Below are 27,974 nucleotides of genomic sequence, written 5' to 3'. Positions count from 1 at the left end.
TTTCACCTCCCTGCTCTCAGCTGTCCAAAATCCTCTGACCCAACAGCAGCCAAGCCCACACAGGGCTTTGCCAATGGGGACAGGAGCACTACCAATACCCCAGGTCACTGTGAGCACTCAGCAGCTCTCCTCCTCCTCCTCAGAAATTACAACATGCCAATAGAATTGTGGAATAGAATCCCAGAATCACCAAGGTTGGAAAGCCCTCCAATATCTAATCCAATCTAGTTCAACCACAAACCCAGCACTGCCAGGCCCACCCCTAAACCACATTCCCAAGTGCCAAATCCCCACATCTGAACACTTCCAGGGGTGGTGACTCCAGTGGGGAAAATACCTAAGCTGGAGGTTACTGAAAGACATCAAGAAATGCTCTCGTGATTGGATCTGAAACCTGGAAGCTGAAATCTGAAAAGCTGAAATCTGAAAAGCTGAACTGAGAGGAAAACTGCAGCTGCTTGAATGAGTGAGTCCATGAGATGCCCTCATGCAGGGCAGCAGACACATGACAGACACAGGTCTGGACCTACTAAAATTGGCTCGAAAGCCTAATGAAGGCAGCAGAACAATTATAAAATTGTACCAGTTTGATAGTTTGGCAACAGCTCACTTGGAGAGTATCCCATAGGAGCCTACCACTGATTTTCCAGGACCTCCTAAGTTTAGCCAAGTCAAGCTCAGTGCACCCAAACCAAGGACTGGTGTTTGTTCCAGAAGGAAAAGCGCAGAGAGACTTTCTCAGCAGCTACAGCAATGTTGGTATTTTCACACCTTCCTCTTCCTACAACAAAATATTTAAAATAAACTGAATTTTAAGACACTGATTTTAATGTAAACAGGTAGTAATGGAAGACAAACTTGCTGAATTTGTGTGTTTTCTTCAGTAATTTTTAACAAAGGTAAAAGGTAGAGACTGTCTAAGCTCATCACTCCTGGGGTATCTGCCCCCATAGAGCTCAGGGTGTGGTTTGCTGTTTCTTAACGGTCTGAGATTACTATGGAAGCAAATATCCTCCTTAAATCTATAGGTTAAGTTATTCTCCTAAAAATGGATGTTCAAAATTACATATTAATTTGTTAGGGCATCACCTTCTATTTTCCCTGAGTAGCAAGAGCTAATTTTAGTTTTCCAGAAGCCTCAATCCTGTATTTTAAAGCAAAAAGGTAATGAAATACAAAAATAAAAAACTCAGTCTGGAATTCTTCTTCTCTTTCTGAGCTCTTTTACACTTTTTGGGTTTAGCATCTCATACAAGTTTGGGATAACTCTTCACCCTGGTTTCCCTGTGGCTGCCCCATCTGTGAAGTGTCCCAGGCCAGGTTGGACAGGGCTTGGAGCAGCCTGGGATAACTGAGGGCGTCCCTGCCATGGCAGAGTGGCACTGGATGGGCTTTAAGGACCTTTCCAACCCAAACCATTCCATGATTGCAGGCAGGAGCAGGATGAGGCACTGAGCTTCCCTCCTGCACATCCCACAGCCTCGGCCTCCTGACCCAGATCCCTCCTTGGAGCACAGGGAGGCTGGAGCAGCTAATCCCCCCTAATCCCTTTTCTACAGGATTCCCTTCACTGCAGGAAGATCCCTTCAAAGGACACGAACCATGGAACCTCTGCTGGCTGTGAAACACTCGGGGGGACCAAGGGGTGCCCCAGGACAGAAACAACCAAACACCCCAAGAGCCAATGGGAGTCAACCCTCAGTCCTTGAAAATCTGGGACAGGGAGTGTCAGGGGTAGGACAGTTGGGACAGACGGACACGAGAGATCTCTGCAGCCAGGTCAGGAACTTGGGGTTTATTGCACAGGGGCAAGGGCAGGGACCTGCTGGGAGCTGCCAAACACAGCTCAGAGCAGGCTGAGAGAAGAGAGGGGGAGAGAGCAAAAGCACACGAGAGTTCCCGTTCCAATGCAATAAATCTTCTGTGTTGAATATTCTAATTCTCACTAACCAGTCTAGTACAACATACAAATCCTACAGCATTTACATACAGCCTATAAGAATCACTACATTACCACACTGTGCTACATTTTAAACCCTAAAAACTCCTCTTTGGGCCCCTTCTGCCAACCTGTAGGGTCTGCTCTGACCCTTGGAGCTGTCTGCAAGCAGAGGGTGTTGTTCCATCAAAAGGGGATCACCTTCAGCAGCCACACCATTGTTTTCCAGGTGTTCAGTAACTGAGGGATCTCAAAGCTTGCTTTCATTTCAATCTCACTTATAGTTTCCATATTCTCAAAATTTTTTGCCAGGCAATCCTATTTATAAGGCTTTCCTGTTTGATCTTCCCCAACAGCCCCACTGCCTTCTCTGTCCCCAGCTGGAGTGAGCTGGGCACCCTGGCAGGACAGGACAGGACCCTGAGGACAGGCACTAATGGATGCCTTCAATGAGTGCTGGGCCCTGCCCCAGGCTGCACCTGCCAGGTGACTTCTCCCCACACAATCACACCTTGTGTTGTTAACACTCACTCCCAACCAGTTCTCATCCACAGGTCATTCCCAGAAGCACAGAATGGTTTGGTTGGAAGGGACTTGAGCTCATCCCATTATTCCATGGGCAGGAGCACCTTCCACTGGAGGCTGCTCCTCAGCTCATTAGAGTTTATCCCAGAGTAGTTCTGGTCCAAGCTTCAGCACTTCCAATCCCAACATGCTACCAAAGCAGCTACAAACCTCCACCATGACCTGCCAAAACCAGTTATTTGTCAAAGACAGGATGTCCATGAGCACCATTATTCTTCTTATCCAGTCCCTTGTGCTGAATCTGAAGAGCATTTCTGCTTCTGCTCCTTAACCTCATTTCCCACAGATCCAGCCCCATTCCCCTGGGCACAGGGCAGGGGTGCCTGGTGGGATTTACACTCACCTTTTGTGCAGTTCCCTTCCTGTTAGAGGTCTACACCTTTCCAAAAAACACTCTTGAATACATGTCTTTGAAATAATTTACAACAAAATCAGAATTTCATTCTTATGCCCCTTCTAAACTCTGCAGGTTTTGGATCTTTCAGAGGCCACACAAGTAACCACCCTCATTTCTTGCAGTGTGGAGGATTTGGAAAAAGCAGGCAAGAAGCAGTTTACAGACAGCCCCCAAACCTTTATGTCCAAAAGCAGCTCTGCAATAGAGCATTCTCCATTATTGATGAGGGAAAATTATTATTACAAGGTTAGTTCATGGAAATAATTATTTCCAATTGTGGTTTGCTTTCATATAATTTTACTGCTGGATTAATTTATTAAAAAACCCAAACCAACAACCCATTCAGTATAACATGTCACAATAAATAAATAAAGATGACTTATGATGAATTTAGGTGGGTTTAGTTTTAATACCAGCATGGATTCCTTGATAATGAGATTCTACCAAAGCCTTGCTGTGAAGTTTGAGCATCTCCAAGTTCTCACACAAACTTCATCCCACTTGGCCTCTTCCTCACCTCCTACCTCTGTCCTACAGGAAAATTTGTTCCTCAGATTTAGTTTCATTATTGGGGCTCACACTGGAAGCCACATGATTCAGTTTCATTATTGGGGCTCACACTGGAAGCCACATGATTTAATTTCATTATTGGGGCTCACACTGGAAGCCACATGATTTAATTTCATTATTGGGGCTCACAGTGAAAGCCACATGATTTAATTTCATTATTGGGGCTCACAGTGGAAGCCATATGATTTAATTTCATTATTGGGGCTCACAGTAGAAGCCACATGATTTAATTTCATTATTGGGGCTCAGAGTAGAAGCCACATGATTTAGTTTTATTATTGGGGCTCACAGTGGAAGCCACATGATTTTCCATTCCCATTTTTGTAGCTGTGGTGGGAAAAAAAGAGCTCTGGAACGTGCAGCCAAGGTCCTGATAATGCATGTGGAAAGGCATAGAAAGGATAATTGAATTATTTTTTATCTAACTAAAACTGGGGGTTCATCTGTGGGTCGCCCATATCTCAAGTGATTTCTGCTCCCACCCCACACACAATGTAGGGGAACAACATGGGGGCAGCTCAGAGTCACCACGTGGTGCTTCTGGACCCCAAAACTCTTCCCACACCATCTGGAAAAACATCTCTGGGAGTGATGATCCATAATCCACGTGGAATCCACAGAGGATGTGCAAGCAAATAAACCACTGATGGGAAAAAGCAGCCCCTGGGTACTGAGGAGGCACTTGAAGATCTTGGAGGCTTTTTCCAACTTTCAAGGTTCTGTGATCTCACAGTGCTCTTCAAAATGTCTGTTTAATGCAGAGCCAGGCCTCAAACACATGGTGCTGCTCCTTGTGTAACAAACCACTGAGACCTCTCATGAATGAATTTGTCAAGGCACTCCCATCATGTGTTTTTTCCACCCCAATTCATTTTTCCCTGGACTTCCTCTGAATCTGAAATCTGCCTGGGGCTTCAAATGGAAGCCTGAAAAGAACGCAGCCGAGAAATTTCTCTCCTTTCCCCAAAACATGAAATTTTCTCTCAAACTTTTGCATTCTTAGATCCTGGAACTGAGATATTTCCAGCCCTGTCTTCTATTCCTGTAACATAGCAAGGAGTGATATTTTTCCACACTGAAAAGCTATTTTAGGTCATTCTTCACAGTTACTTTTCTATTTTACATTAATTTAAATTTTTACAGTCATATTTTCCCCACAGGCATCTGCATTATATCTTGGGAGGAAAGAAATGAAAAAAAAATAACCTTCTTTAAAGGACTTCAGATATTTTTAAAGTGTTTTTTAAGTGTTGCATGGGGTATATAAAAGATAATACAAACTGAATTATTTATTAGAAGTGTTTGTGCATTTATGTTCACAGAATGGTTTGGGTTGGAAGGGACTTTAAAAGTTCATTTTGTTCCATGGCAGGGACACCTTTAACTGTCCAGGGTGCTCCAAACCCTGCCCAGCCTGGCCTTGGGCACTGCCAGGGGTCCAGGGGCAGCCACAGCTTCTCTGGGCACCTGTGCCAGGGCCTGCCCACCTTCACAGAGAAGGATTTCTTCAGAATTTGTTCCTCTGGCACACAAACATTTCTGTATCAGGTATTGGAGCAGAGGCTGCCCAAAGCCTGCAGCTGGGGTTTGTGGATTCACTGCTGTCAACGCCTCAAACCTCAGAACCTTCAACCCTTGTGAGCTGTGTCCCACCCATTCCACCTTCCCTGGATGGGAATCCACGGCCACCAGAGCCTCCAAATATTCACAAATAAACACCCCTGGGTCCTTCTGCCCCTACAGCCACCTGAGCTGCTGCATTTCCAGACCAATGGCAGCACTTTTACCCTTAATCCTGCCCAGAGCCCAGCAGAGGAGGCAGCACAGAACTCCTCCACAACCCAAAAAATCTGTAACAAAACTTCTCCGTTTTGTTACAGATTCAATGTTTGAGCACCAAACACAATAAAAAGCTGCTTGATGGGATTCTGCTGGGAAGAGCCCAGCCCTGACCTTCTCAACACCTCAGCAAGGAGGCCCTGGGCTGTCACTGTGGCAGGGGACAGGGACAGCCAGGGCCACCTCCAGGGCAGCAGAAGCAGCAACAGGATCTGGTCCCTCTGGTGCCCAGGCTGCTCGTTCACCCTACAGCTCTCTCTGCCTTTTTTAATGATGGCAAGAATTCATCATCACTATCACTGAACCATCCTAGAAAGGTTTGGGTTGGGAGGATGTGAATCCTCCTCATCCAGTCCCACCCCTGCCATGGCAGGGCCACCTCCCACTGTCCCAGGCTGCCCCAAACCCTGCCCAGCCTGGCCTTGGGCACTGCCAGGGATCCAGGGGCAGCCACAACTTCTCTGGGCACCTGTGCCAGGGCTGCCCACCCTCACAGGGAAGGATTTCTTCTGTTTTCTGCACACATTTCCAGACCAATGGCAGCACTTTTACCCTTAATCCTGCCCAGAGCCCAGCAGAGGAGGCAGCACAGAACTCCTCCACAACCCAAAAAAGGGAAAGGCTAAATGGGAAGGGCTAAATATCATCATTATCACTGAACCATCATAGAAAGGTTTGGGTTGGGAGGATGTGAATCCTCCTCATCCTGTGCCACCCCTGCCATGGCAGGGACACCTCCCACTGTCCCAGGCTGCCCCAAACCCTGCCCAGCCTGGCCTTGGGCACTGCCAGGGGTCCAGGAGCACCCACAGCTCCAGCCCCAGGTGCCCAAGCCAAAAACCCCATCCCCAGTCACTCCTGCAAACAGAGAAGGAGAAAACCTTGCACAGCAGCTTATGTTTTTCTATAAGCAGCTTATGTTTCTGTAAAAAACGTGGTGAATTTATCCCATCTACAGCTTTTCTTCCTGTTTTCCAAATAATTAAAAGAGCAGCTTAAAAGCAGGGTTTTTTGGCATTAAAAATATTTGCACTATCCCAACCAGAAAAGCAAAATATGACTTTCCCAGGGCTGTGCTGATTAAGCAAAGCTTATAAATAACCCTGGGCTTCCAGCTATTGCCATTGGAAAAAAAGAAATAGATAAAAGGAAAAGACCATCATCTTCACAAATAAACATGACTTTTTAAGCTAAATTTCTACAATAATCAATACTATACATTAGCAATCATCTAGGACAGCAAGCCAAAGGCAACTATCCCAAATATTCTATTTACTATCAAAATATTTCTTCCTCTGTGCAATGGAATTTTTCACGTGAAAACAAATCTTTCTTGATTATTTTTCTCATAAGAAGGTGTTAGAAATGTGAAGCCACTAGTACACAAAAAATTAATCAGACTGTGAGATGCATGGGAAGGGAAAGAGATGGAGTCACCCAAATGAAAATATGGCCAAAACTGTCATTCCAGTGACACTCTCCAATATTCTGAATAAAACCAGACACTTAAAAACAGCAATGGACCCACAAGTCTTTCAAAGATTTCTCCCATCTTGCTCCTATGCAACTAAAAAGGTTCTTCATAAAATAACAGAATTATTAAAGTTGGAAAAGACCTCCAAGATCAAGCCCAATGTTCTCCCATATCCCAATGCCCACAGGTGCCACATCCACCCATCTTTTGAGCCCTTGAAGGGATGTGACTCCACCACTGCCCTGGGCAGCCTGTGCCAATGTCTGAGCACGCTTTCAGCACAGAGATTTTCCCAACATCAGTGTGGGAGGTTCCCATGGCACAACTTGAGGCTGTGTCCCCTTGTCCTGTCCTTGTTCCCTGGAGCACAGCCCGACTTCCCCCTGGCTGCACTCTGGAAAGCCACAAGTCCCCCTTTCTTTTCCTACTCACATGCCACCAAATTTGAGCTCCATTTATTTCAGGGTCAGAGGAAGCTGTATTTTCTCTGCTGGCTCATTTCTGGCTGCCCTGGGGTTGTGCCCAGCCCTGAGCCCACCCTGCCCAGCCCCTGGGTACTCACAGTGCTGTACACAGCCGAGACGGTCGGAGTGAAGATCCGATCCTCCAGGGGCTGCTGGACAGGACCTCGGGGGATTCTGCAACACAGCCAGTCAAGGAAAGCAGCGTGGCAGGCAGGGGACCCCTCCAGGGACACCCCACCCTGGGGGCACAGCCTGGCAGCTCCAGCCCCTCGGGGTGTGCCAGGCTCCAGAGGCAGCTGTCCCACCCTGGCAACGAGGGAAGCAACGCAAACTCCAATCATCCACACAACCTTGGGGCAAACTCCAACAATCCCCAAAACCTTGGGGCAAACTCCAATCGTCCCCAAGACCTCGGGGCAAACTCCAATCGTCCCCAAAAAACTCCAATCGTCCCCAAAACCTCGGGGCAAACTCCAGTAATGCCCAAAACCTCGGGGCAAACTCCAATCGTCCCCAAAACCTCGGGGCAAACTCCAATCGTCCCCAAAACCTCGGGGCAAACTCCAATCGTCCCCAAAACCTCGGGGCAAACTCCAATCGTCCCCAAAACCTCGGGGCAAACGCCAATCATCCCCAAGCAACCTTGGGGCAAACTCCAGTAATGCCCAAAACCTCGGGGCAAACTCCAATCGTCCCCAAAACCATGGGGCAAACTCCAGTAATGCCCAAAACCTCGGGGCAAACTCCAGTAATGCCCAAAACCTCGGGGCAAACTCCAGTAATGCCCAAAACCTTGGGGCAAACTCCAATCGTCCCCAAAACCTCGGGGCAAACTCCAATCGTCCCCAAAACCTCGGGGCAAACTCCAATAATCCACAAGACCTTGGGGCAAACTCCAATCATCCCCAAGACCTTGGGCCTGTCCAGAGCATCACCCCCCCCAGCTCTGCTTCTGTTTGAAAGGGAAAAAGCCCCGGAGCCACCAGCCCTGAGCATTCAGAGCAAACCCCGCAGATCAGCAGGGCACTGTGGACAATGGCAGCTCCTGTTCTGCCAAGCACGCAGCAATCCTGCTGCAATTGTTCCCTTGTTTGCCTCTCCTCACCCAGTGACTCCTTTTCCTCATCCACCCACCAAAAGAAAGGGATGGGAGGTTTCCAGGAGCTGCTGCAGGGTGACTTAAAGGCAAATTGCAAGAGTTTTCTTAACTGTAAAGGCAGGAAAAAAAATAAAAAGGGAAAAAACCTATGCAGAAAAACCCCACAACAGAATCTGGTTTATTTGTGGAATAAAACAGGGATGCAGGGATCCAAAAGAATAAAAAAGCCTGAGTTGGGTAACACCTTGTGGCCTCACACAGATTCAGACAATACCCAATGCCTGCTCTCACAGAAAAGGCACATGCTGAAAAGTTTTCCCAAATGCCAAAATCAGATTTCACCTTTTTGCTGTTTGTATTTTACACACCAAGATTTCACGGGAAATGAGAACAGCTGGATTTACTGAGGTTCTTGTACACATGGAAGGACACAGACTTCACATGTTAATATACTTAAAAAGAAAATACAGTCATTAAAACACTTCTTAATTATATTCTAACATGGAAAAACACATTACTAAATTATATTCTGGGCCCAGATTAGTTTGAGTCGACATTTCAAGAGACTCTTTGCACCCCAAGTTTGATCCCCACATTAAAGCTGCTGCCCAAAGCTTTGCAGGGACCACAGGGACAGGACAGACCCTGCTGGTGCTGACACAACTCAACAGCCACCCCAAGCTCCACAGCCCCAACTATTCCCCTAAAAATGGACCAAATGTTAAGGTTGAAGTAGAGACTGCTCAGACACAACCTGCTCTGCCCCTGCAGCAGAACCAGCAACAGGATCTGGTCCCTCTGGTGCCCAGGCTGCTCATTCACCCTACAGCTCTTTTTGCCTTTTTTAATGACAGCAAGAATTCATCAGCAGGGTCTAAAGCTCATCTGCACTTACCAGCACAGGCCCAAGTGGTGTCATTTGATAAACAGAGAGGTTTTTAAAAATCAAATGGGATTTAAAACCCTGACTCAGCCAAACAACAGCAAGATTTGTCACAAACTTCAACAGAGTCACTCCCAGCCTTCACGCCAAGGATCTTGCATTCACCCCCAAGTTTTGGAAAATAACAACAAAAAAGCCAAAATCTGGGACAGAAGGATTAAACCACACTGGAAGATGGAATGAAAACTCAGATTTCCTGTTGTCCCTCTCCCGCAGAACATCCCTATGGCAGGGATGACAGCCCAAGGCCTGGGATGGAGCTGCCCCCCTTGTGTCACAGCTGAGATCTCCCTTCTCCAGGCACTCCTGACAATTCACTGAAGCAATCTCTGCTTCAAAAGGGATCATTCCTGAGTTTGGAAAAACGGTTTCATCCCTGACAAGGTTGGGATTTATTTTCTTATTTTAGAACTTATATAAGTCAGGAGGAAATAATCTCCTTTGAGCAGAGCAACTGCTCTTTTTGCACCCAGGAAGAGCAGCCTGGAGGAAGGAGCAGTTTGGATGGATTTGCAGAGTTTGGAGTCACTGTTTAAAATCACTCCTAGGAAGGGAAGATTCTCATCAGATCCAGAAGAAACCTTTTAAGCCCTTTTTGCAAAAGGACACAAGACTGGTAGGAACAAAATGCCTCCAATTCCACCAAGCCTTAATGAAATAATGGTTGGAGAAAGTGATTATTTCCAGCATTTTACTTGTGGCATCCACAGATTGACTCTCTGCAGGAAGCTGGGCAAGTGGAAAGGCTCCTGCTTCCCTTAGAGGAGCTGAACTAGTGGAGATATTCCCTGACAGGAGCTGGGCAAGTGGAAAGGCTCCTGCTTCCCACCAAGCCTCTTGGAGCTTGGTGGAAATCACCCCTTCCCTCTCCCTCCTGCCAAAGGAGCCTGTCCTGGGATCACAGCTGCTTTGCTGGGGGAGAAGCGAGCCAGGGTGACAGCAAAGCTCATCACAACTTGTTCCAGGAAAGGGTGAAGTGACAGCATGGATACTCCAGCAAGGGAGGTGAATGGGTCAGGGCAGGCAGGTGGGAAGCAGAACCTCATCCAGCAGCATCAATCCATCCACACCCACACCCACAGCACCCCCAGGGCACTCACTCATCTGCTCTCACACACAGAATTTGGTGTCACTGGAGCTGCACATCCCAAAATGCAGCACAAGCCTCGGGATTGCTGCCCTCAGGCTGCCCCAGCACAGGCAGGTGAGTGCAGGAGGGAGAGCCCAGCCCAGCCCTGCTGCAGTGCTGGATTCAGCACAGCCAGGAGCACCAGAACAGCCCTGAGTAACTCAGGCAGCTCTTTTGTGTTACTACCCTGCTGTGTTGACATCCAATTCAGGAGCATCCTGTGCCCTTCCTCCCCCTCCTCTTCCCCAAATTCTGCCACCCACATCACTGATTTGGGCAACTCTGCTCCAAAATCATCCAGGAGGGTGGAAAGGGAGAGGGAGTGGAGGAAAAGCAAAGAAAATCCAAACCTCACACAGTTTTCACAGCTCCTTCCACGGGGAGAAGAGACGAGGAGAGCAATGAAGCAGAAAAGCAGGAGCAAGGAGAGCCTGTTAAATCCAAGAACCTCTTAAAGCACCATCAGCTGGTAAAGTGGAGCTGCAGCCTCTGCTCTGCTGGTGTCAGGCTGAATGAGTCCTCAGAGCTCTCCCTGCTCCATCAGCATCACTCCAGGATCTGGAGAGGGATGGAAACCCTGCCAGTACCAGCGCTGGATCCTCCTCATCGCTGTGCAGGGCTCATTAACTCATGAAATATAGATCTAAAATCTCACCTAAGTGAGATACTTCGGGCAGATTCATAAATGCAGGCACAGATGCAATGGGTGTTCCACCTAGTCCCCATCTGGCTGCAGCAGTGATTACAAGCTGGGGAATTCAGGAGCTATTAGAGACCCAGTGGGAGAAGGAATGCTGGCTGGAAACCACACAGAATTTTTCTGGAAACCAAAAATCTCCCTAAAAAGAGGAGGATCTCTGTTAATTAGACAGCCACGGCCACGCTCCAAGGAGAGGGGAATATGTGACTGCTCTGTAAAGTGATTAAGAAAAAAATATCCAGCCTGGAGCTGCAGGAGCAATCAGTGACACTGCCAAATGCTGAGTGAAATGACAGTCAGCAGGAATTCCTTGCAGAAATCTCCTCCTCCTATCACATTTCTCTGCTTGTTCCAATCACACTACAGAACTGTGATTCTGCGAGATTTCTGTGCTGTTACACACCAAAACCAGCAGGAATTTGTACAGCTTTCTCTGCTCCACCGAGATTGCAGGAAGATAGAGAGAACATTATTCCATTTGCTCCCAAAATGGATTCATTTTCTCTCAAATGGTGCTTTTCACGTCAGCTCATTTCAGCAACTAGCAACCATTTTACCCCAAGCTCCACTGACCTCTCCTCCCCTTCCAGCTCACAGCTGAGGAAGCACCTCTTCCCAGAATAGAAACACCCACAGTACTCACAGGCACCTATGCAAACACCTTACACAAACCATTCCAGAACTCCTGATTTTCATCCCTGCCCAGAAATGCAGCCAGTCTCCCACTGATTTCCCCAGGGTTATGTAATCCCCACACGTATCCCCACTTGTACTGAAACTGTGCATTAAAAATCCCAAGGAAAAACCGTCAAGCAAGATTACAGAAAGGCAAGAAACCACAAAGAATCTGAGCGTTTCTTTCAGCTTTCTGGAGCAAGGAATCTATAAAACCCAAGCATGCATGGATGTGACAGCAGGGAGCTTTCCAGGAGTGTGTTTCTCCTCTGCAGCCTCTCCTCTATTCCCCATACAATTAAAATGCAGGAGGTGAACATCCCAACAGCAGCAACACTTCATTGAACCAGCTGGGTAATCAAGGCTCTGAAAAGGTTCAAAGGGAAAAGCTCTGCCAGTCACAGCAGCTGGAACTTCCCTGGCATCACCTCATCCTTCCCAGCTCCACCATTCTCCACTTGCAGGGCCAAGACTTTTGTACGGCACAGTCAGTCCTACCTGGCAGGGAGCTCTGGCAAGGAGATCCCAGAGAGCTCCAGCAGTGAAATCCCAGAGAGTCCTGTCAGTGAGATTCCAGAGAGCTCTGTCAGTGAGATCCCAAAAAAGCTCTATCAATGAGATCCCAGAGAGCTCTGACAGTGAGATCCTGAGAGCTCTGACAGTGAGATCCCGGAGAGTCCTGTCAGAGAGATTCTGGAGAGCTCTGGCAGTGAGATCCTGGGAGCTCCCAAAAAAGCTCCATCAGGGAGATCCTGGAAAGCTCTGGCAGTGAGATCCCGGAGAGTCCTGTCAGACAGATTCTGGAGAGCTCTGGCAGTGAGATCCTGGAGAGCCCTGTCAGTGTGGTGTGGCAGTGAAATCCCAGAGAGCTCTGGCAGTGAGATCCAGGGAGCTCTGTAGCTCTGTTAGTGAGATCCAGAGAGCTCTGGCCGTGAAATCCCAGAGAGCTCTAGCAATGAGATCCAGAGAGCTCTGGCAGTGAGATCCCAGAGAGCTCTAGCAATGCAATCATGGAGATCTGGCAGTAAGATCCCAGAGAGCTCTGCCTGTGAGCCAGCTCAGTGCCGCGTCCTCTCCCTGCATCCATCAGCAAAGCCCATGGCTGCATCCCCTCACAGCCTCATCACCCCCTCACTCACAGCCACATCCCCTCACAGCCTCATCATCCCCTCACTCACAGCCACATCCCCTCACAGCCTCACCATCCCCTCACTCACAGCCTCATCATCCCTTCACTCACAGCCACATCCCCTCACAGCCTCATCATCCCCTCACAGCCACATCCCCTCCGTGCCACGCCGGGCTGGCTCCGGAGCTCTCCCTGCCCATCCCCGCCCGAACTCTTAAAGCGGCAGCGCCGGGGGAGCTCCGCGGTTCGGTACCGAGCGCTGCCATCGCCGCTCCCCGAGCTCAGGGCTGTGCCACGAGGAGCAGGGATGGGAGCGGCATCCTGACCCACGGGGAGCAGGGATGGGAGCAGCATCCTGACCCACGGGGAGCAGGGATGGGAGCAGCATCCTGACCCACGAGGGGCAGGGATGGGAGCAGCATCCTGACCCACGAGGGGCAGGGATGGGAGCAGCATCCTGACCCACGGGGAGCAGGGATGGGAGCAGCATCCTGACCCGCGAGGAGCAGGGATGGGAGCAGCATCCTGACCCACGAGGAGCAGGGATGGGAGCAGCATCCTGACCCGCGAGGAGCAGCATCCTGACCCACGAGGGGCAGGGATGGGAGCAGCACCCTGACCCACGGGGAGCAGGGATGGCAGCAGCATCCTGATCCACGAGGAGCAGGGATGGGAGCAGCATCCCGACCCACGAGGAGCAGGGATGGGAGCAGCATCCTGACCCACGAGGAGCAGGGATGGGAGCAGCATCCTGACCCACGAGGAGCAGGAATGGGAGCAGCATCCTGACCCACGAGGAGCAGGAATGGGAGCAGCATCCTGCTCCTCTCAGCAAGCTGATGGGGGATAATAATCGAGCCAAGCTTGTAAAGGAAAGGGTAAAGGAGAAAGATGAACTCCCCCACAGCACAGAGCGGTTTGGAAAGCTGCACGGCAATGAATGAGGAGATCAGAAAGCATCAGTGCTTCCTATCAGGAGAATTAAATCTCAGCACAAACTCCTCAGCAGGAAATTTTGCAGCTTGTTTTCCCTCAGCTTTCATCTTGCTGCTCCCAAATGTAGCACCACAAACTCCTTTACTTAGCAACTACTTCAGCAATCAATTTTCTCTTCAAAATCAATCCCTCGTTTGACAGATCACGTTTCAGAAGCCTGAGGAAGGAATGCTGGCAAAGCAAACTACAGCCTTTAGAAGACAAAACAACAACAAAATCCCAAAGCAAACTCCACCAAGTGACACATTACCGGGGAAAAATTAAAATATATAACATCAAAACAGTGTCATCATCTCTCCATACTGAAATGTGACAACCAAACTGACTTCTTCCAAGGAAAAATAAAATAAAAAATTCAGGTTACAAAGCAAGTAACTCCAAACTTAGGGAAAGGCAGGATTGATGTTGCCTGGGTGACCATAATTCAATCCTCCTGTGTATCTGCAGAATCCAGCCCGTTATTATAGAGGCCCACACTGATTTCCCCCTCCCTGTCACCTCCACGTTTTCAGCTCTTACAGGATTCCAGCACCCTGACCCTTCACAGCCGAGCTGCTCTTGCTCATAACAGATGAGAGATAATTCATATTACAAAAATCAAGACCAACATAACTCAAGGAAAACATTTGAAGACCCCGCCTAATAAAATGCTGACCCTCCCTAACCATTCCTTGCTTCCATCCAACAACATATCCCATCTCCCTTCCTTGCAGAGATCATGTTTTACTTTAGGATGTGTTTGGGTGGGGTGTTTTGTCTGTTCAGGGTTTTTTTTGCTAATGGATTCCCGACAAGGGGATCAGGCTGAGTCTAAAGGAATGAGGTGGCCTCTGTATGAAAAGTGCTTTTATTTCCGTTTTCTCAGCTGGATGCAACTGCTCTTGCACAATTGATGGGATGTCAAAACAAAGCACAACTCTGAGCCCTGACTGTACCACAGGTCAAGCTCCAGTGGGGCACTGGTGTTTCAATGTTTGGCGTTTCTTGTTACTATACCAGGGAAAAACAAATACAACTTTTGCTGGCACAAGCACTCAGGAATATGGTCACAGTTAAGAGCTGCAGGTGAGGAATTCCTTAAAAGCCCATGGCAGCTTTACACCAATAATTAATTCTGATCTAAGGACTATTTCTGGCAAGTCAAATGTTTTAAAAACAAAGGAATGCAATAAAAAGTGTTTGCAAAGTGGCAAAAATGGGGTTCATGGTTTAAAAGTACCAAGATTTTTAATAGAGCAGTACATCACCCCTGTCAAGAGATGCAAACCTTCAGGGTCTGCCACTTTCCAGAACGACTTATCCCCAGAAGGATCTGATGGCAAAAGCCATTATTAAGCTTGTTTCAACATTTTATGGCCCAGTATAAAGCTCCTTAGTGCCACATGTGTAGTCAATGTTCACAGCCCAGCTGCCATTTATCAGACATATAAATTTTAAGTGGATCAATGAAGTGTTTGTACAAACAACCTCTTTAATCCTTCATGTGTATTAAACTGCATCACTGAACTCTCTTTAAATTCCTGTTTATGGGCTATTTTATACTTGGAACAAAACCTTAAATAAGGTATTTATCTTCTCCTTTTGTATCAGAAATGTACTTACATAAATATTGATGTTTCACCACTCCTTTATTGCCCCGTTCAAAATCCCTGACTGCAGGACCTGTTTCTTGCTCCCCAACTGAACTCTGAGATGATAACTGGAAGTTATCATCCTGTCCATCCCTCTGCATTAAGTGCTCCTCATTAAATCATCCCCCCCAAGCTCTGGCTGGATCCAAATGTTACAGTGAGGCTTTCCCTGCTTATCCCAGTGTTCATTTAGAGCTATTCCATGCTCTAAATGAACACTCTCCTCGTAACAAAACTTGCCTCAAAACACATCTTGAGCTTTTTACCTAATTATGTATCATTACTCTCAGCATCAGCTTCCAAATAATCCCAAGCACTGCCTTTCCCTGCTGTCTGCCCCACAATGCACAGAGCTGGATGGGAACAGGAGGGCTTTCCAAAGAGAAGGGGCACACAAATCCCCACCAACCTCAAAGCCTGCTGGAAAAGCTTTCCAGGGCTGAAAACTGCAGCTTGGAAGGAAAATGTGACCTTCAAAAGCTGGCTGAACAGTGTGCTGTCCCTCTGCTGCTGCTCAGAGTCCTGCCCCTCTCCCTCTGGGAGTCCCACCACATTTTGGGCATCTGTGGATGCGGGCATTGGCACGTCCAGGTCAGGCAGAGCCCACCTGGCACATCCCCAGCCCTTCCGTCAGAGCAGCCACAGCCACAGTGCACGTCCTGTTTGCACCCAGCACGTCTCCAAATCCTCCAACTCACATCCCTTTGAATGTCCACTCCACAGAACAGCCCAGGATGCCAGAGTGGGTTGGGTTCTGAGGGTCCTCACAGCCCACCCAGTCCCACCCCTGCCATGGGCACGGACACCTCCCACTACCCCAGGTCACCCCCGAGCCCCGTCCAGCCTGGCCTTGGACACTTCCAGGGGTGAAGCAGCCACAGCTGTTCTGGGCACCCTGCCCACCCTCACAAGGAAGAGTTCCTGCCCAGTATCCATCTATCCCTGCCCTCTGGCAATGGGAAGCCATTCCCCTTTGTCCTGTAAAAAAAGCCCCTTTCCCCTCATCCCTTCCCTTCCACCTTTGGTCCATGTGTGATAATCTCACAGTCAAACCAAATGGGAATGCCAAAGGAAAGCTGGGGGCTAGGGGGAAGGTAACAGAACAAAAAAATCCCTTTGTTGCAAATTATCTGTATTCCCAGCATCCCACTGACTCCATGATGCTTTCAAACACAAACCAGCAATATTGGGAGCACCAGCTGCAATAGTTCCACCTGCAGACAAGCACCTAATTAGCCAGAGCTCATTACTTTCAGGCTCAGTTTTGCATCTCTAAATTACCAGCAGAGACAGCTCACTGGCACTCAATCACCCCAGACCTCACCTCACCCCGGGGGCTGCCAGGACCCACCCTCCAGCCAGGCACAAACCCCAATCAATCTCCTGCCCCATACAAATGTGTTTCTAAGGGCAACCTGATTTTGTTGGTTCATCTCTGTCTCCCTCCACTGCAACCTCAGCATGGAGGCAAAGTGGCAATTTTCAGCTGAGACCTGGAGAGGTTGTTTGGGGTGGAAGAAACTGTGTCCAAACCCTGCTAATCCTGCTGGGATTCTCCTTGAAGCAGGGTTGGTGGCTGGGGGACAGGTCTGGAGGTGGCACACAGAATATTTCTGTAACTCTGAACTTTGAGGTGTGTTTTCAACGCTCCCAGAAGTGTTCACAGCACAGCCTGAATAAGGTTAAATCCACATTTCAACCCAGCTGTGAAATATTAGTAATTATCCAAATAAAGCCACAGAGGCTCCGTGGGTTGTGCCTGTGCCAGCTCAGGTAGCAAAGTGAACGATGTGCCAGGAGAGCATCTCTTGCAACCTCAGCATGGAGGCAAAGTGGCAATTTTCAGCTGAGACCTGGAGAGGTTGTTTGGGGTGGAAGAAACTGTGTCCAGACCCTGGGATTCAACTTGAGGTGGGTGGGGGACGGGTCTGGAGGTGACACACAGAATATTTCTGTAACTCTGAACTTTGAGGTGTATTTTCAATGCTCCCAGAAGTGTTCACAGCACAGCCTGAATAAGGTTAAATTAACATTTCAACCCAGCTCTGAACTATTAGTAATTACCCAAATAAAGCCATGGGTTGTGCCTGTGCCAGCTCAGGTAACAAGGTGAACAATGTGCCAGGAGAGCATCTCTTGCTCAGCCACAGACAACTTCTCACCAGCTGACTTGTCCTCCTTCTTCCATATCTTTCAATTCACATTTTATTCTCAAAATATATGGACTCTTCTAAGAAATGAAAAAGTCAATACATCTCATCAGCTCCCTTCAGCTGGAAATCATGGCATTGCCACGGAGAGGCAACAGCATCACGGGGAATGTGCCAATGAAGCCTTAAAATTGCATTAATTTTAGGAGGGTTATTTATGATTGTACTTGTCCATGTTAATTGAAACTCCCACTAGGCTGCAGCAAACAGGCAATGCTCAGGAGCCTGGAGCAGCCCTATTTGTGTTCCAACAGACCCTGCTGCTCTGAGTGATTCCTCACAGATCTCTAGCCACAACCCCAGGACAGGCACCTTATAAAGAGCCCAAAATATTAAGGTGGGGGGAAAAAAACCCAACACGGTGAGCTCTGGAGACTCCAGCTGAATTCTGGAGAATTGTCTCTAAGTTACAGAGGACTGTGGTGAGCCAACATCCCATGGAGAAATTCCAGATGAGGCCTGAACTCCAAAATGCACCCAATAAATTGGCAGCAGAGCTGTGTTCCACCAGCAGCACACACACCCAGCCAGCTCAGAACAGCCACAAAAACAGCCCTGAACTCCCAGGCAGGGCAATGCCAGGGCTCATGCTATGAGATACAGGGCTAAATAACTCCTAAAATTCCATGGAATGATTATGGATCTCTGCTGCTCTCAGCAGTGTTGAAGCTTTTCTTTGCTTTCTGCCCAAGGAAATGGGAATTCCCAAGGCATGGGAATGAAGGATTTTGGTGCTGCTGCTTTTTACATCCATATATTAAAGGCAAACCTGGATTTTTGTTTGTCATTTTAAGGTCTACACCAAGACATCATTTCTTTACTTCTTAAAACAAGTACCAAGTGATCAAAACACAGAGTGAGAGCAGTCAGAGTGTGTTTGTAACGCTCCTACAATGTGTAAATGCACCTTTACAGGTGATTCACAGGCATATAAAGCAGGGACAGGATTTAATGAGAGGTTTGATGGGACTGGAGAAGGAGGAGCAGGTACCCTCAGGAAGGAGCTGAGCAGTGCTGTGCCATAACCGTGTTTGTACCCAAGCAATGCTCTGACTCGAGCCACAAGGGGGTTTTTGAAGATGCTGTTCCCCACACCCATGTGCATCTCTTCTGGCAGCAGCTCACTCATCTGGAAGCACAAGGGATAAAAAGACCTCAGCAAGATAAAGGTAAAAACAAACAGCTTTTAGTTTTGCCCTTCCCAATTACAGAAGAGCCACCAAGCCACCCGTGGTGCACCATCCCTGACCACACTAGCAATGAACAATCTGAAGGCTGCAAATACAGATACAAATGTTAAAACCATCCAAATTGAGTGAGTATCAGGCTTTCAGCTGACCAGAGACAGTGACATCTCTTCTACAATGATTCTCATGGTTGGCAGCAGCTGCTGAATCACTTACTGTGCTCAGAGAAGACCCAAACATCTGCACATTCCCAAAGGCAGGAGGGCTCCTGTAGGAAATGCTGCAGGGGCAGCAGTTCCTGGCTTGGCTGCTCCAGACAGGGCTTGGAGACACCTGGGACAGTGCAAGGTGTCCCTGCCTGTGGCAGGGGGTGGCACTGGATGAGATTTCAGGTCTCTCCCAGCCCAAACTATTCTGGGCTTCTATATAACCCATGAACTTGATTTAAACAGGAGAAACCTTCATGATTCCTGATGAAGAAGCTTTTCCAGACCTTCTCACATCTCAAAATAATTAGTATTTTAGTGGCAGTTCACAAGCCTAAATAGCTCAGCTGCTTCTTTTAATTAGAAGATTTTTATGCAACTATTGCACCCCTGCTATTCCCTGAAATGAGACAAAGCTCTGAAGCTCCCCTGCCACTGAAATACTTATTTTGTGGCCCTGACAAAAATAAAATCCCCTTTAGTGTCAGCCAACAGACTGCCTATCTCTACAACACCACCTCACCCTGCTGCCCTTCCAACACAAAAAAATCTCATCTGTCTACTCAAGTAAAATGAATGTAATAAATAATATTAATTCTAATATCAACAACAGCAATAATAAGAATAATTTATTGTTCAAGTGACTGAAGTCAGTGTCTGTTACTATTTTACATGGCTCTGACATTGCACATCTCATGCTTTCAAAACACAAGGGACAATCCTGGATCAGAACCAGAAAAAGCTGCAAAAAGCCCAAGTCCTCCATCCTGCAACTCCTCCATCCATCCATGCCTGGGTGGCCAGGTAGGGAAAGAAACAGAGACTTCCAAGGTGCTGCCAGCTGTGGGTCTAAAAGCTTCCCCTTGCACCCTGCACCTCCATGGAGGGTTTAGAAACCTTCTGGAGCACTGTTAATTAGAGGGGCAAGGGGAAATGATTCCAGCTCATGGGGTGGCCCCAGTGTCCGTGGGGAAAGGGAAGAAAACCAAGGCATGGTTCCTGAGGGTGGAATGCTTCCCCTGCCCCTGCCCCAGGTCAGCTTCCATGGGATCCTAAACCTACCTCACTCCAAACATTGGCACCCACAGCTTCTGCCAGCTCCCTCAGCAGGGAAAGTTCCTCAGAAAGCACTAAGGATCACAAGATTCCTGGTGAACCAGCTCAGCCTGGTGATTCAAGAGAAAACTATTTTTTTTCCCTTGGCTGGGTGAAGTTTTCCATGGATTCTGTGAGCTGATTGAAATCACCAAACGCTCACATGATCATCACATCTGAGACCAGGGTGCAGCCAGCCCAGTCAGCAAAGGCAGATCCACCCTTCCCACTGCATCTCTGATGCCAAGATGAAACCACATCCATGAAAGCACCCCCAGAAGATCCCAAACCCACCCTGTGAACCAGAGGCTGGGGCCTTCCTCAGCAGGGCAGAGCTCCCTGTCCTGCTCTGGGGCTTTGCCTCCTTTGCATTCCAATGGAGGGACTGGCTCTGGCCCTTCCTACACATCAGCTCCTCCCTTCTCCTGTGTTTCCTCACCTCCACTACAGTCCTGCTGGAGCCAGGACACTGCCCTGAGGGGCCAAAGCAGATTTTGAGTCTATGAGAAAAGGAAGTAAAGCAATGGGCATGTTCACAGCAGCTGGAGTCACAAGGAGCCCTGTGATTCTGCAGGATTATTTTAGTCCTTCATGTGAGATGGCAGGGAGGTGAACCTTGGTAGGATGTGGCTCATTCCTGAGGGATGGGGTCTGTCTAGGTGAAGGGAAGTGGTGCAGAGCAAATGAGCAAGAACCAGCACAGACACCACAAGGACCACTCGAGCCTCAAGGCAACTCAGGCCTCAGGACAGGACACAAAACTTGGCATGCATTTCCCAAAGAACAAACAAGGACATGGGGAAAGCAACACTTTATCTGAGTACACATTTCCCACTGCTTCCTTTAACACTGACATTGTTCTCTATGCTACCACCTGATTTGAAATCTTTAATTCTTTAACAAGCAGTTCATTTCAGTGCCATTAGTTCATTAGCACACTGAAGCTCTCAGATGTTTCACACACCACCTTGAACGTGTCAGCTCTTGCCTCCTCCGGAAAGACACTTTGGGAAGGGCACCCTTCCACCTGGAGCTGTGTCCAGCAGAGCACAGCACCATCCCTTTCTATGGAACAGGTCCAAATCCTGCAGCTCCACCCCTGCAAATGCCCCAGTATTGTTTAAAGCCATCAGCTGAATGCTACAGTCACAAGCCGAGCTGCCATGGGTATTTGGGATCTGTCCCTGCACAGCCCCTGCCCAAACAGCAGTGCAGGATGACCCAAGAGATGACTGAAACACAGGAGGGGGTTTGGGAGGGAGAATTCCCAGGGAAGACAAGTTTATGCAGGGGTCAGGCTGCAATTCCACATCATCTGCCAGGTGAGGGGCTTTAAAAGGTTCCTTTTTGTGGTTTAGGGAGTCAGCACTGTGGGGAAGGAGATCAGCACTGGAACAGGGAGGGAAGAGAGATCACAGACAAGGTCCAGCCTGCAGCTCATGATTTATCCCAGCTCCCACCTCTCAGTGCTCTGTGGGAACACTATTTATAGCAAGTGACACTAAATGGAGCACTGAGCACTGATTTACATCCAGGGAATCTTCAATGGACACGACAAGCAAAAACCAGTCAAGAGTAGAAAAAAGTAAAATCAAGGAATCTACCATTGAAATCTATGCTTGAAGGTCTTGTAATTGAAGGTTTGGGGCATTCCCAGCTGGCACAAGGAGCTACAGGGCACTTGTCTCTATGTAGGCAGTTCCCTCCAGCCATCTGGAGACTTCAAAGCAGAAGGGAGGGGAGGGAGGAGGTGACCACTTGTGCTTAACTCTAAAGTTCTTCAACAAAAATTCATGAAGGTTTTAGCCTAATGGAACTTGAGACAGAAGGCTGAAGCCCTCCCTCATCCCTGTACAAGGAAACCAGGAGATAATTGTCATTTAGCCTTCCTCCATATGAGAATTATGCCCAGAAGCTGCTGAACATCCACACCACCAAACCTGTGGCTGCTCCCAAGCTCAAGTCCAACATAAATCCATATATAATCTACCTATATAATAAAAGTGACCAAGGGATGAGAGCTGTTAAAATATATCATAATACCAAATATATGTGGCTGCTACTCAGCCAGCTTCCTCTTTTTTGTGTTAATTTCATATGAAGGTCCTCAGAGGAAGCAATGCTGGTATTGGAGGACAAGCTGCTTATTAAGGAAGGAGTTTCCAGCTTGTGCTACTTCAGTGCAGGAAGTTTTCTGGCACAGCTTGAGAAAGAGCAATTTAGCAGCAGCTTGTGCAAGTGGCTTCACTCTGCTCTAAGCTGATGAAGGTCTGGTGTTATCTGGGACACTGGGCCCATGCTGAGGGGGTCCCTCGAGGTGGGAGCCAGCTCAGGATCCCAAGGAGCAGCTCTAACACAAGGGGAAGCCATCAGGACAGGGGTAATTACACCAGGACTCCCTCACAGAGCCACAGAAATAGGGACAAAGATCTCCAGGAAACATTCTGGGCTGTTTGTCCTCAGTAACCACATCCATCACTACAGGGGTCAGGCACACAGGTATTTACAGCATCACTGGAAATCTCCATGCTGGAGGTGGAAGGTTTATACCTATTCTACTGGAGATATTAAAGCCTCTTAAATTCAGGAACAATTAAAGAATCCCCATGCTGCACAGCAAAAAATACAGAGTGATGTAGATTTTTAAGCAGATTTAACTGAAAACAATCTTCCTGGATACCCCAAGCACCACATGTGGCTTTTCCAACAGTTATCACATCCCTATCAGCATAAAGAGCTCTCATTCTCTAATCCTCCATAATGCTTCAAGACCAAAAGTATCCTGCCCTTCCCTTTTCTCCTGAGTCATCTCACTCCTCATGCTCCTCTATTTTCCCAGCAAATGCCAAGGTCACTGAGATTTTCCTGGACAAGCAGTGTCATTTGATGGCACAAGAAGTGAGGTGGAAGAAGCGCTTACGCAAGCGCGTGGCTTTAACGTAAGCCAGGAGGATCCGAGGTCAGCGCTCACCTGGGCAGCACAAACACAGCCCTGATGTTCCAGGGCAGGAAAAGCTTCTCTGAAACACAGCAGCCCAGTGCCCCCCCATTCCCAGTGCAGTTATGCTGCTGCTACCAGTAAAGCAACTTTCTATTTCCCTAGACACTGCTGAAGTGTATTCCTTAAATATTGTACAGGAACAGCACTTATGCTGCTGTACTAGTAAAGCAACTTCCCATTTCCCTATACATTGCTGAAGAATTTTCCTTAAATATTGTAAAGGGACAGCAGTTATGCTGCTGTACTAGTAAAGCAACTTTCTATTTGCCTATACATTGCTGAAGAATTTTCCTTAAATATTGTACAGGAACAGCAGTTATGCTGCTGCTACCAGTAAAGCAACTTCCCATTTCCTTCCCTATACATTGCTGAAGTGTATTCCTTAAATATTGTAGTTATGCTGCTGTACTAGTAAAGCAACTTCCCATTTCCCTATACATTGCTGAAGTATATTCCTTAAATATTGTAAAGGGACAGCAGTTATGCTGCTGTACTAGTAAAGCAACTTTCTATTTCCCTAGACACTGCTGAAGAGTATTCCTTAAATACTGTAGAGCATTTATACATTTTGGATCCAAGTTTGGACAAAGTCCGACCTCTATATTTGCATTATAACCAATAAAAGGGATGGATTTATGAATTTTCCATCTGTGATTAAAACATAATATTCTTTTAAAAAAATAAAATAGGGGCTAATCACGAATAGCTGCAGCAGTTTTGCCCCAGTTCTGCCAGCAGAAGTTGCACTAACCATATCCTGGGATTGATGTGCAATTCTGTACCTGTTACGTAACATCAGCTGACATTTCCTGCAATTGGTGCTGAGGATGGGCACAGTCAGACCTGCACCCCTGAATGCTCCAATCCCCCCAAATCATCACATTTTTAGCAACATATTATCAGAATGCAGAAAAGCCCCCAAAACCTAACTCCCTCAAAGCCAGGTAAATTCACATTTAATCTAAAGCACTCTGGTGTCTCCTTGGCTGAGTTTGTTTACTTTAAAAAGGAATTTTTAAGGACCTGTAGACAAGGAGTTTGCAAAACTGCACAGATAACTGAGTTTTCCTTTCAGGAAAAAGAGAAAACAGATGCTGTAAAATTCCAAAGCATCCAAGCCCAGCTAACCCACAGAGCTCTTCAGAGACCATCCCCATTAATTAAAGTGTGCTGAGCTGAGCTGTTCACAACTTCTCACACACCTTCACTAAATGGATTCATTGCAATACAGACAATGATAGAATCATTTATAGTAAATACACGTGTGATTTCAAGTAAATGTCCAAATTTTTATAAACCACACACACTACCTGTGGATTTGTGTGAGGTTTCTCAGAGTCATGGATCAGAGTTTGCTTGAGAAGTTGCTTCTCCAGTTAAGTGGAATATTAAGTATGCTGCCTCTCCATATTTTAAATATAACAAGTGTTTGCATCCATGCCCTGTAATGTGTTCCTCCATATTTCAGAGCACAGAGCCAAGAGAAAGCATTTTGCAAGGTCAGCTATTTCATCAGCCATGCTCACTTTTACATAACACACTTTTTTCCCTTTCATCCCATGGGTTATTAATCTTTCCCCTATTCCGATACAACCAACGGCGCTCTTCAAGGGGAAACCCAACTGGAAATCCCCAGCAGGAGCTCCACATCTTGAATTCCAATTCATTTAATCACACTTGCTGTAGCCTGAAGTGCCCAGCCTTGGCTACATAAAAAGGCTTTTTCCTCTGGCTGTTGAAGTGGACGCTTCCATTTGGGTCGATTCACACCCAACATGCCCAGACACACTCCTGAACTACCACGGTGACCTGGTGTAAAAACAAGAAATCAAAAAGCTTTAGGGAGGGCAAGTGAGGATCTGTGCACAGATAAAGGGCAGAGAAGGCTGCTCTCCAAGCAGGAGCTGCTCAGCCCGGTGGGGAAATGTAATCCTGACCTGTACCTTGCAGTGACAGAGCCCTGGGGCAGTGGGAAGCACACCGTGGTTTGTAGGGCAGGGGGGAAAGCCCTCATGGCTGCCTGAAGGACCATCCCTGACACAGGTCAGGTGACACTGAAGGACCATCCCTGACACGGGTCAGGTGACACTGAAGGACCATCCCTGCCACAGGTCAGGTGACACTGAAGGACCATCCCTGACACGGGTCAGGTGACACTGAAGGACCATCCCTGACACGGGTCAGGTGACACTAAAGGGCCATCCCTGCCACGGGTCAGGTGACACTGAAGGACATCGCTGACACAGGTCAGGTGAGGTGACACTGAAGGACCATCCCTGCCACAGGTGAGGTGACACTGAAGGACAATCCCTGCCACAGGTGAGGTGACACTGAAGGACCATCCCTGCCACAGCTGAGGTGACACTGAAGGACATCCCTGCCACAGGTGAGCTGAGCTGCTGCCATGACACCCAAGGAAAAGCCAACACTATAAACACTGGCTGACATGTACCATGGCAAATCCCAAAGCAACCCATGATCCCACAGACAGCAGGGAGTCACCTTCTGCTATTTACTAAAGAATAAATTCCCTGTTATGACAGAGAAAAGAGTCCTGAAAAAGAAAAATCCTTTAGGGATCTCCTCCTAACACTGCTCAGCCTCCAAGGACGAGGTGTGTACAGGGATTTGGGAGCAATCCCGTGGAACGTGGCAATGCTTTGTAACCTGAATTAAAATCCTCAGCTCTGAGCCTGGCACTTACACACTCTGCAGGGTGAATAACCAGCAGCACTAACGACTCTGCTCATCCCCAGGGGCAGAAGAACCCGGGGGATCCTGCCTGCCTTCCCCTCATGGGCTGGGGCCTCCCAGCAGCTGAATGAGGCGCTCCTGACCCAGCTTCCGGGCCTCAGGCTCTCAATGCCTCCATTGAGCAGGGACAGCTGACTCGCTCTTTCTCTGGAGAGATGGGGGTGAGGGCAGAGCATAAGAAATGGATATTTATGGCATTTGGGAAGAAAAAAAAATGTGGGGTTCTAAACCCCCCAAAAGCTTTTGAAATCCAGTAGCTACTTAGCTGCCAGATATTCCTGAATTGTGGTTCCCTACCCCACTCCCTGCACTGATTTTGGTATGAGGTCATGACAAATCATCTGTATCCCCACAGATTAAATCTCCATGTTCCCATTTCCAATGATGTTCAGACTTTCAAAGGGAAAAAACAACCATGTAAACAGACCTCAAGAGGACAAATACCTGAAACAGAACCATGTGCATGGAAAGTACTGTGACAATTAGTAAGAAGGTGTGAAAAAGCAGGTTAGTGCTCATTGCCTAGTAGAAGAGCTGGAGCTGAAAACTCACTGATGGGAAGTTAAGGAAGAGAATGGAAGGACCCAAACAAAAAGGAGTCGATCCAATTCCTTCAAAGCCCAGCAGTGTGTGAATGTGGCCGTGCTCAGTACTAACCCCACAGTAAAACAAAGGAGCAGCTCCTCTTGTCACAGTCTGACTCATCTCCTGCATTCCATGTCAGGGAAACAGCAAAGCTTCCTCCAAGATCAGAAAGGAACCACTGCCCCAGCTCCCGTGGTGTTTTCACTGCCCCCCAGTCAATCAGACACATTGAGCACTCCGGGTTCTCGTGCCAGGGCAGCTGAGCCACTGTAACAGGCATGCACTGGGATTTTGTGTTTCTGGCCAGCAAAGGCTTAAGGGACTAAAACGGGGACTGTGCCTTCCCATGGCTGACAGAGGGACAAACTCACAGCTCAGAGGATCAAGCATCACAAGTGTGGTCAAGACCCCTCCTAACTCAGCTGCATCAATCCCATCCCAGAGCTGCCTCCTACCTCTGCACTCTAACACTCCCACTGTAATTAATTATCTGATTTAAGAGTTCCAGCCTGATGGTTCTGCATTACAAAAATGTCTCTTTACTCCAACCTAATCACACTGAGGCTGAGCTCTGGTGTTTTAAGTCTAGAAGTGCAGCCATGTCTGTCTGAGCACAGCACATGCCTGTGGAAATCACCACAAAAATGCAGCACTCCAGCATCAAAGACAGGAAAAGATGAGCAGTGAAAAGGTCACCCAAGGTCAAAGCCAACACCAGGGCTGCTAAACCCAAGGTTTTTATTAGAAGAAACCTTCCTGAAAGACTTGCAGAGGAAGGTAGCAGATTTCCTCCCAAGAAAGAAAACCAAGGCCTGAAAATCTGCATTTCAGCAGGCAGAACAAGGGCATTGGGTGGATTTGTGCCACAGGTGATGCTGAACCACACTGTGGCTTGGGTGGCTTTGGGGGTAGGGGGGATTAGAAGAGCATTCCTTGCTTCAGTCAGGGCTATGTGAGCCAAAGCCCAGCTCATTTGGTCCAGCCCCGAGGTCTAAACCCTCTTCCACTGAACCAAGAAGTGTTTTACTCACTGAAGATGCCAAGGACACAACTGATTTTTACTTTGCTGGGTAAGTTTGGGCATAAATTTTAAATAAACTATTAAGAAAGGACAGTTTGAGTGTCATCTCATGGACACATCTCACACTTTTTAAGCAAAGCAAAGGCCTCAAGGGCTTCAGATTCATTTCCCCTTTGATTTACAAGCCCCTACATTTATTAGCCTTCTGGACATGTGGTGAGGCCCATCCTTCATACAGGGAACTGGAAAGAATTCAGACAAGGCTTTAGCTAAAGTTCACACTCCCCCTATAGGGCTCCACTGCCACACAGGGATTTTACCCCAGGCACTGACTTCCAAAGCTAA

At 47.8% G+C, this 27,974-nt stretch overlaps 1 protein-coding gene across 17 annotated transcripts in view; it reads right to left on the bottom strand.

Annotated features, from left to right (window-relative positions):
- The window catches only part of EIF4G3 (eukaryotic translation initiation factor 4 gamma 3), a 149,718-nt gene that overhangs the window by 100,803 nt on the left and 20,941 nt on the right, over nucleotides 1-27,974 (bottom strand). For all 17 annotated transcript variants that reach the window (XM_074558360.1, XM_074558362.1, XM_074558361.1 and 14 more), the window contains exon 2: nucleotides 7,367-7,442. In XM_074558360.1, the coding sequence (XP_074414461.1) occupies nucleotides 7,367-7,442 (76 nt within the window). The remainder of the gene's footprint in view (nucleotides 1-7,366; nucleotides 7,443-27,974) is intronic.

The sequence above is a fragment of the Zonotrichia albicollis genome, chromosome 25 (assembly GCF_047830755.1).
Source record: "Zonotrichia albicollis isolate bZonAlb1 chromosome 25, bZonAlb1.hap1, whole genome shotgun sequence".
NCBI classification, from domain to species: Eukaryota; Metazoa; Chordata; class Aves; order Passeriformes; family Passerellidae; genus Zonotrichia; species Zonotrichia albicollis.
The sequence above is the reverse complement of the archived record's forward strand: the minus strand, read 5'-3'. Positions and strand labels throughout refer to the sequence as shown.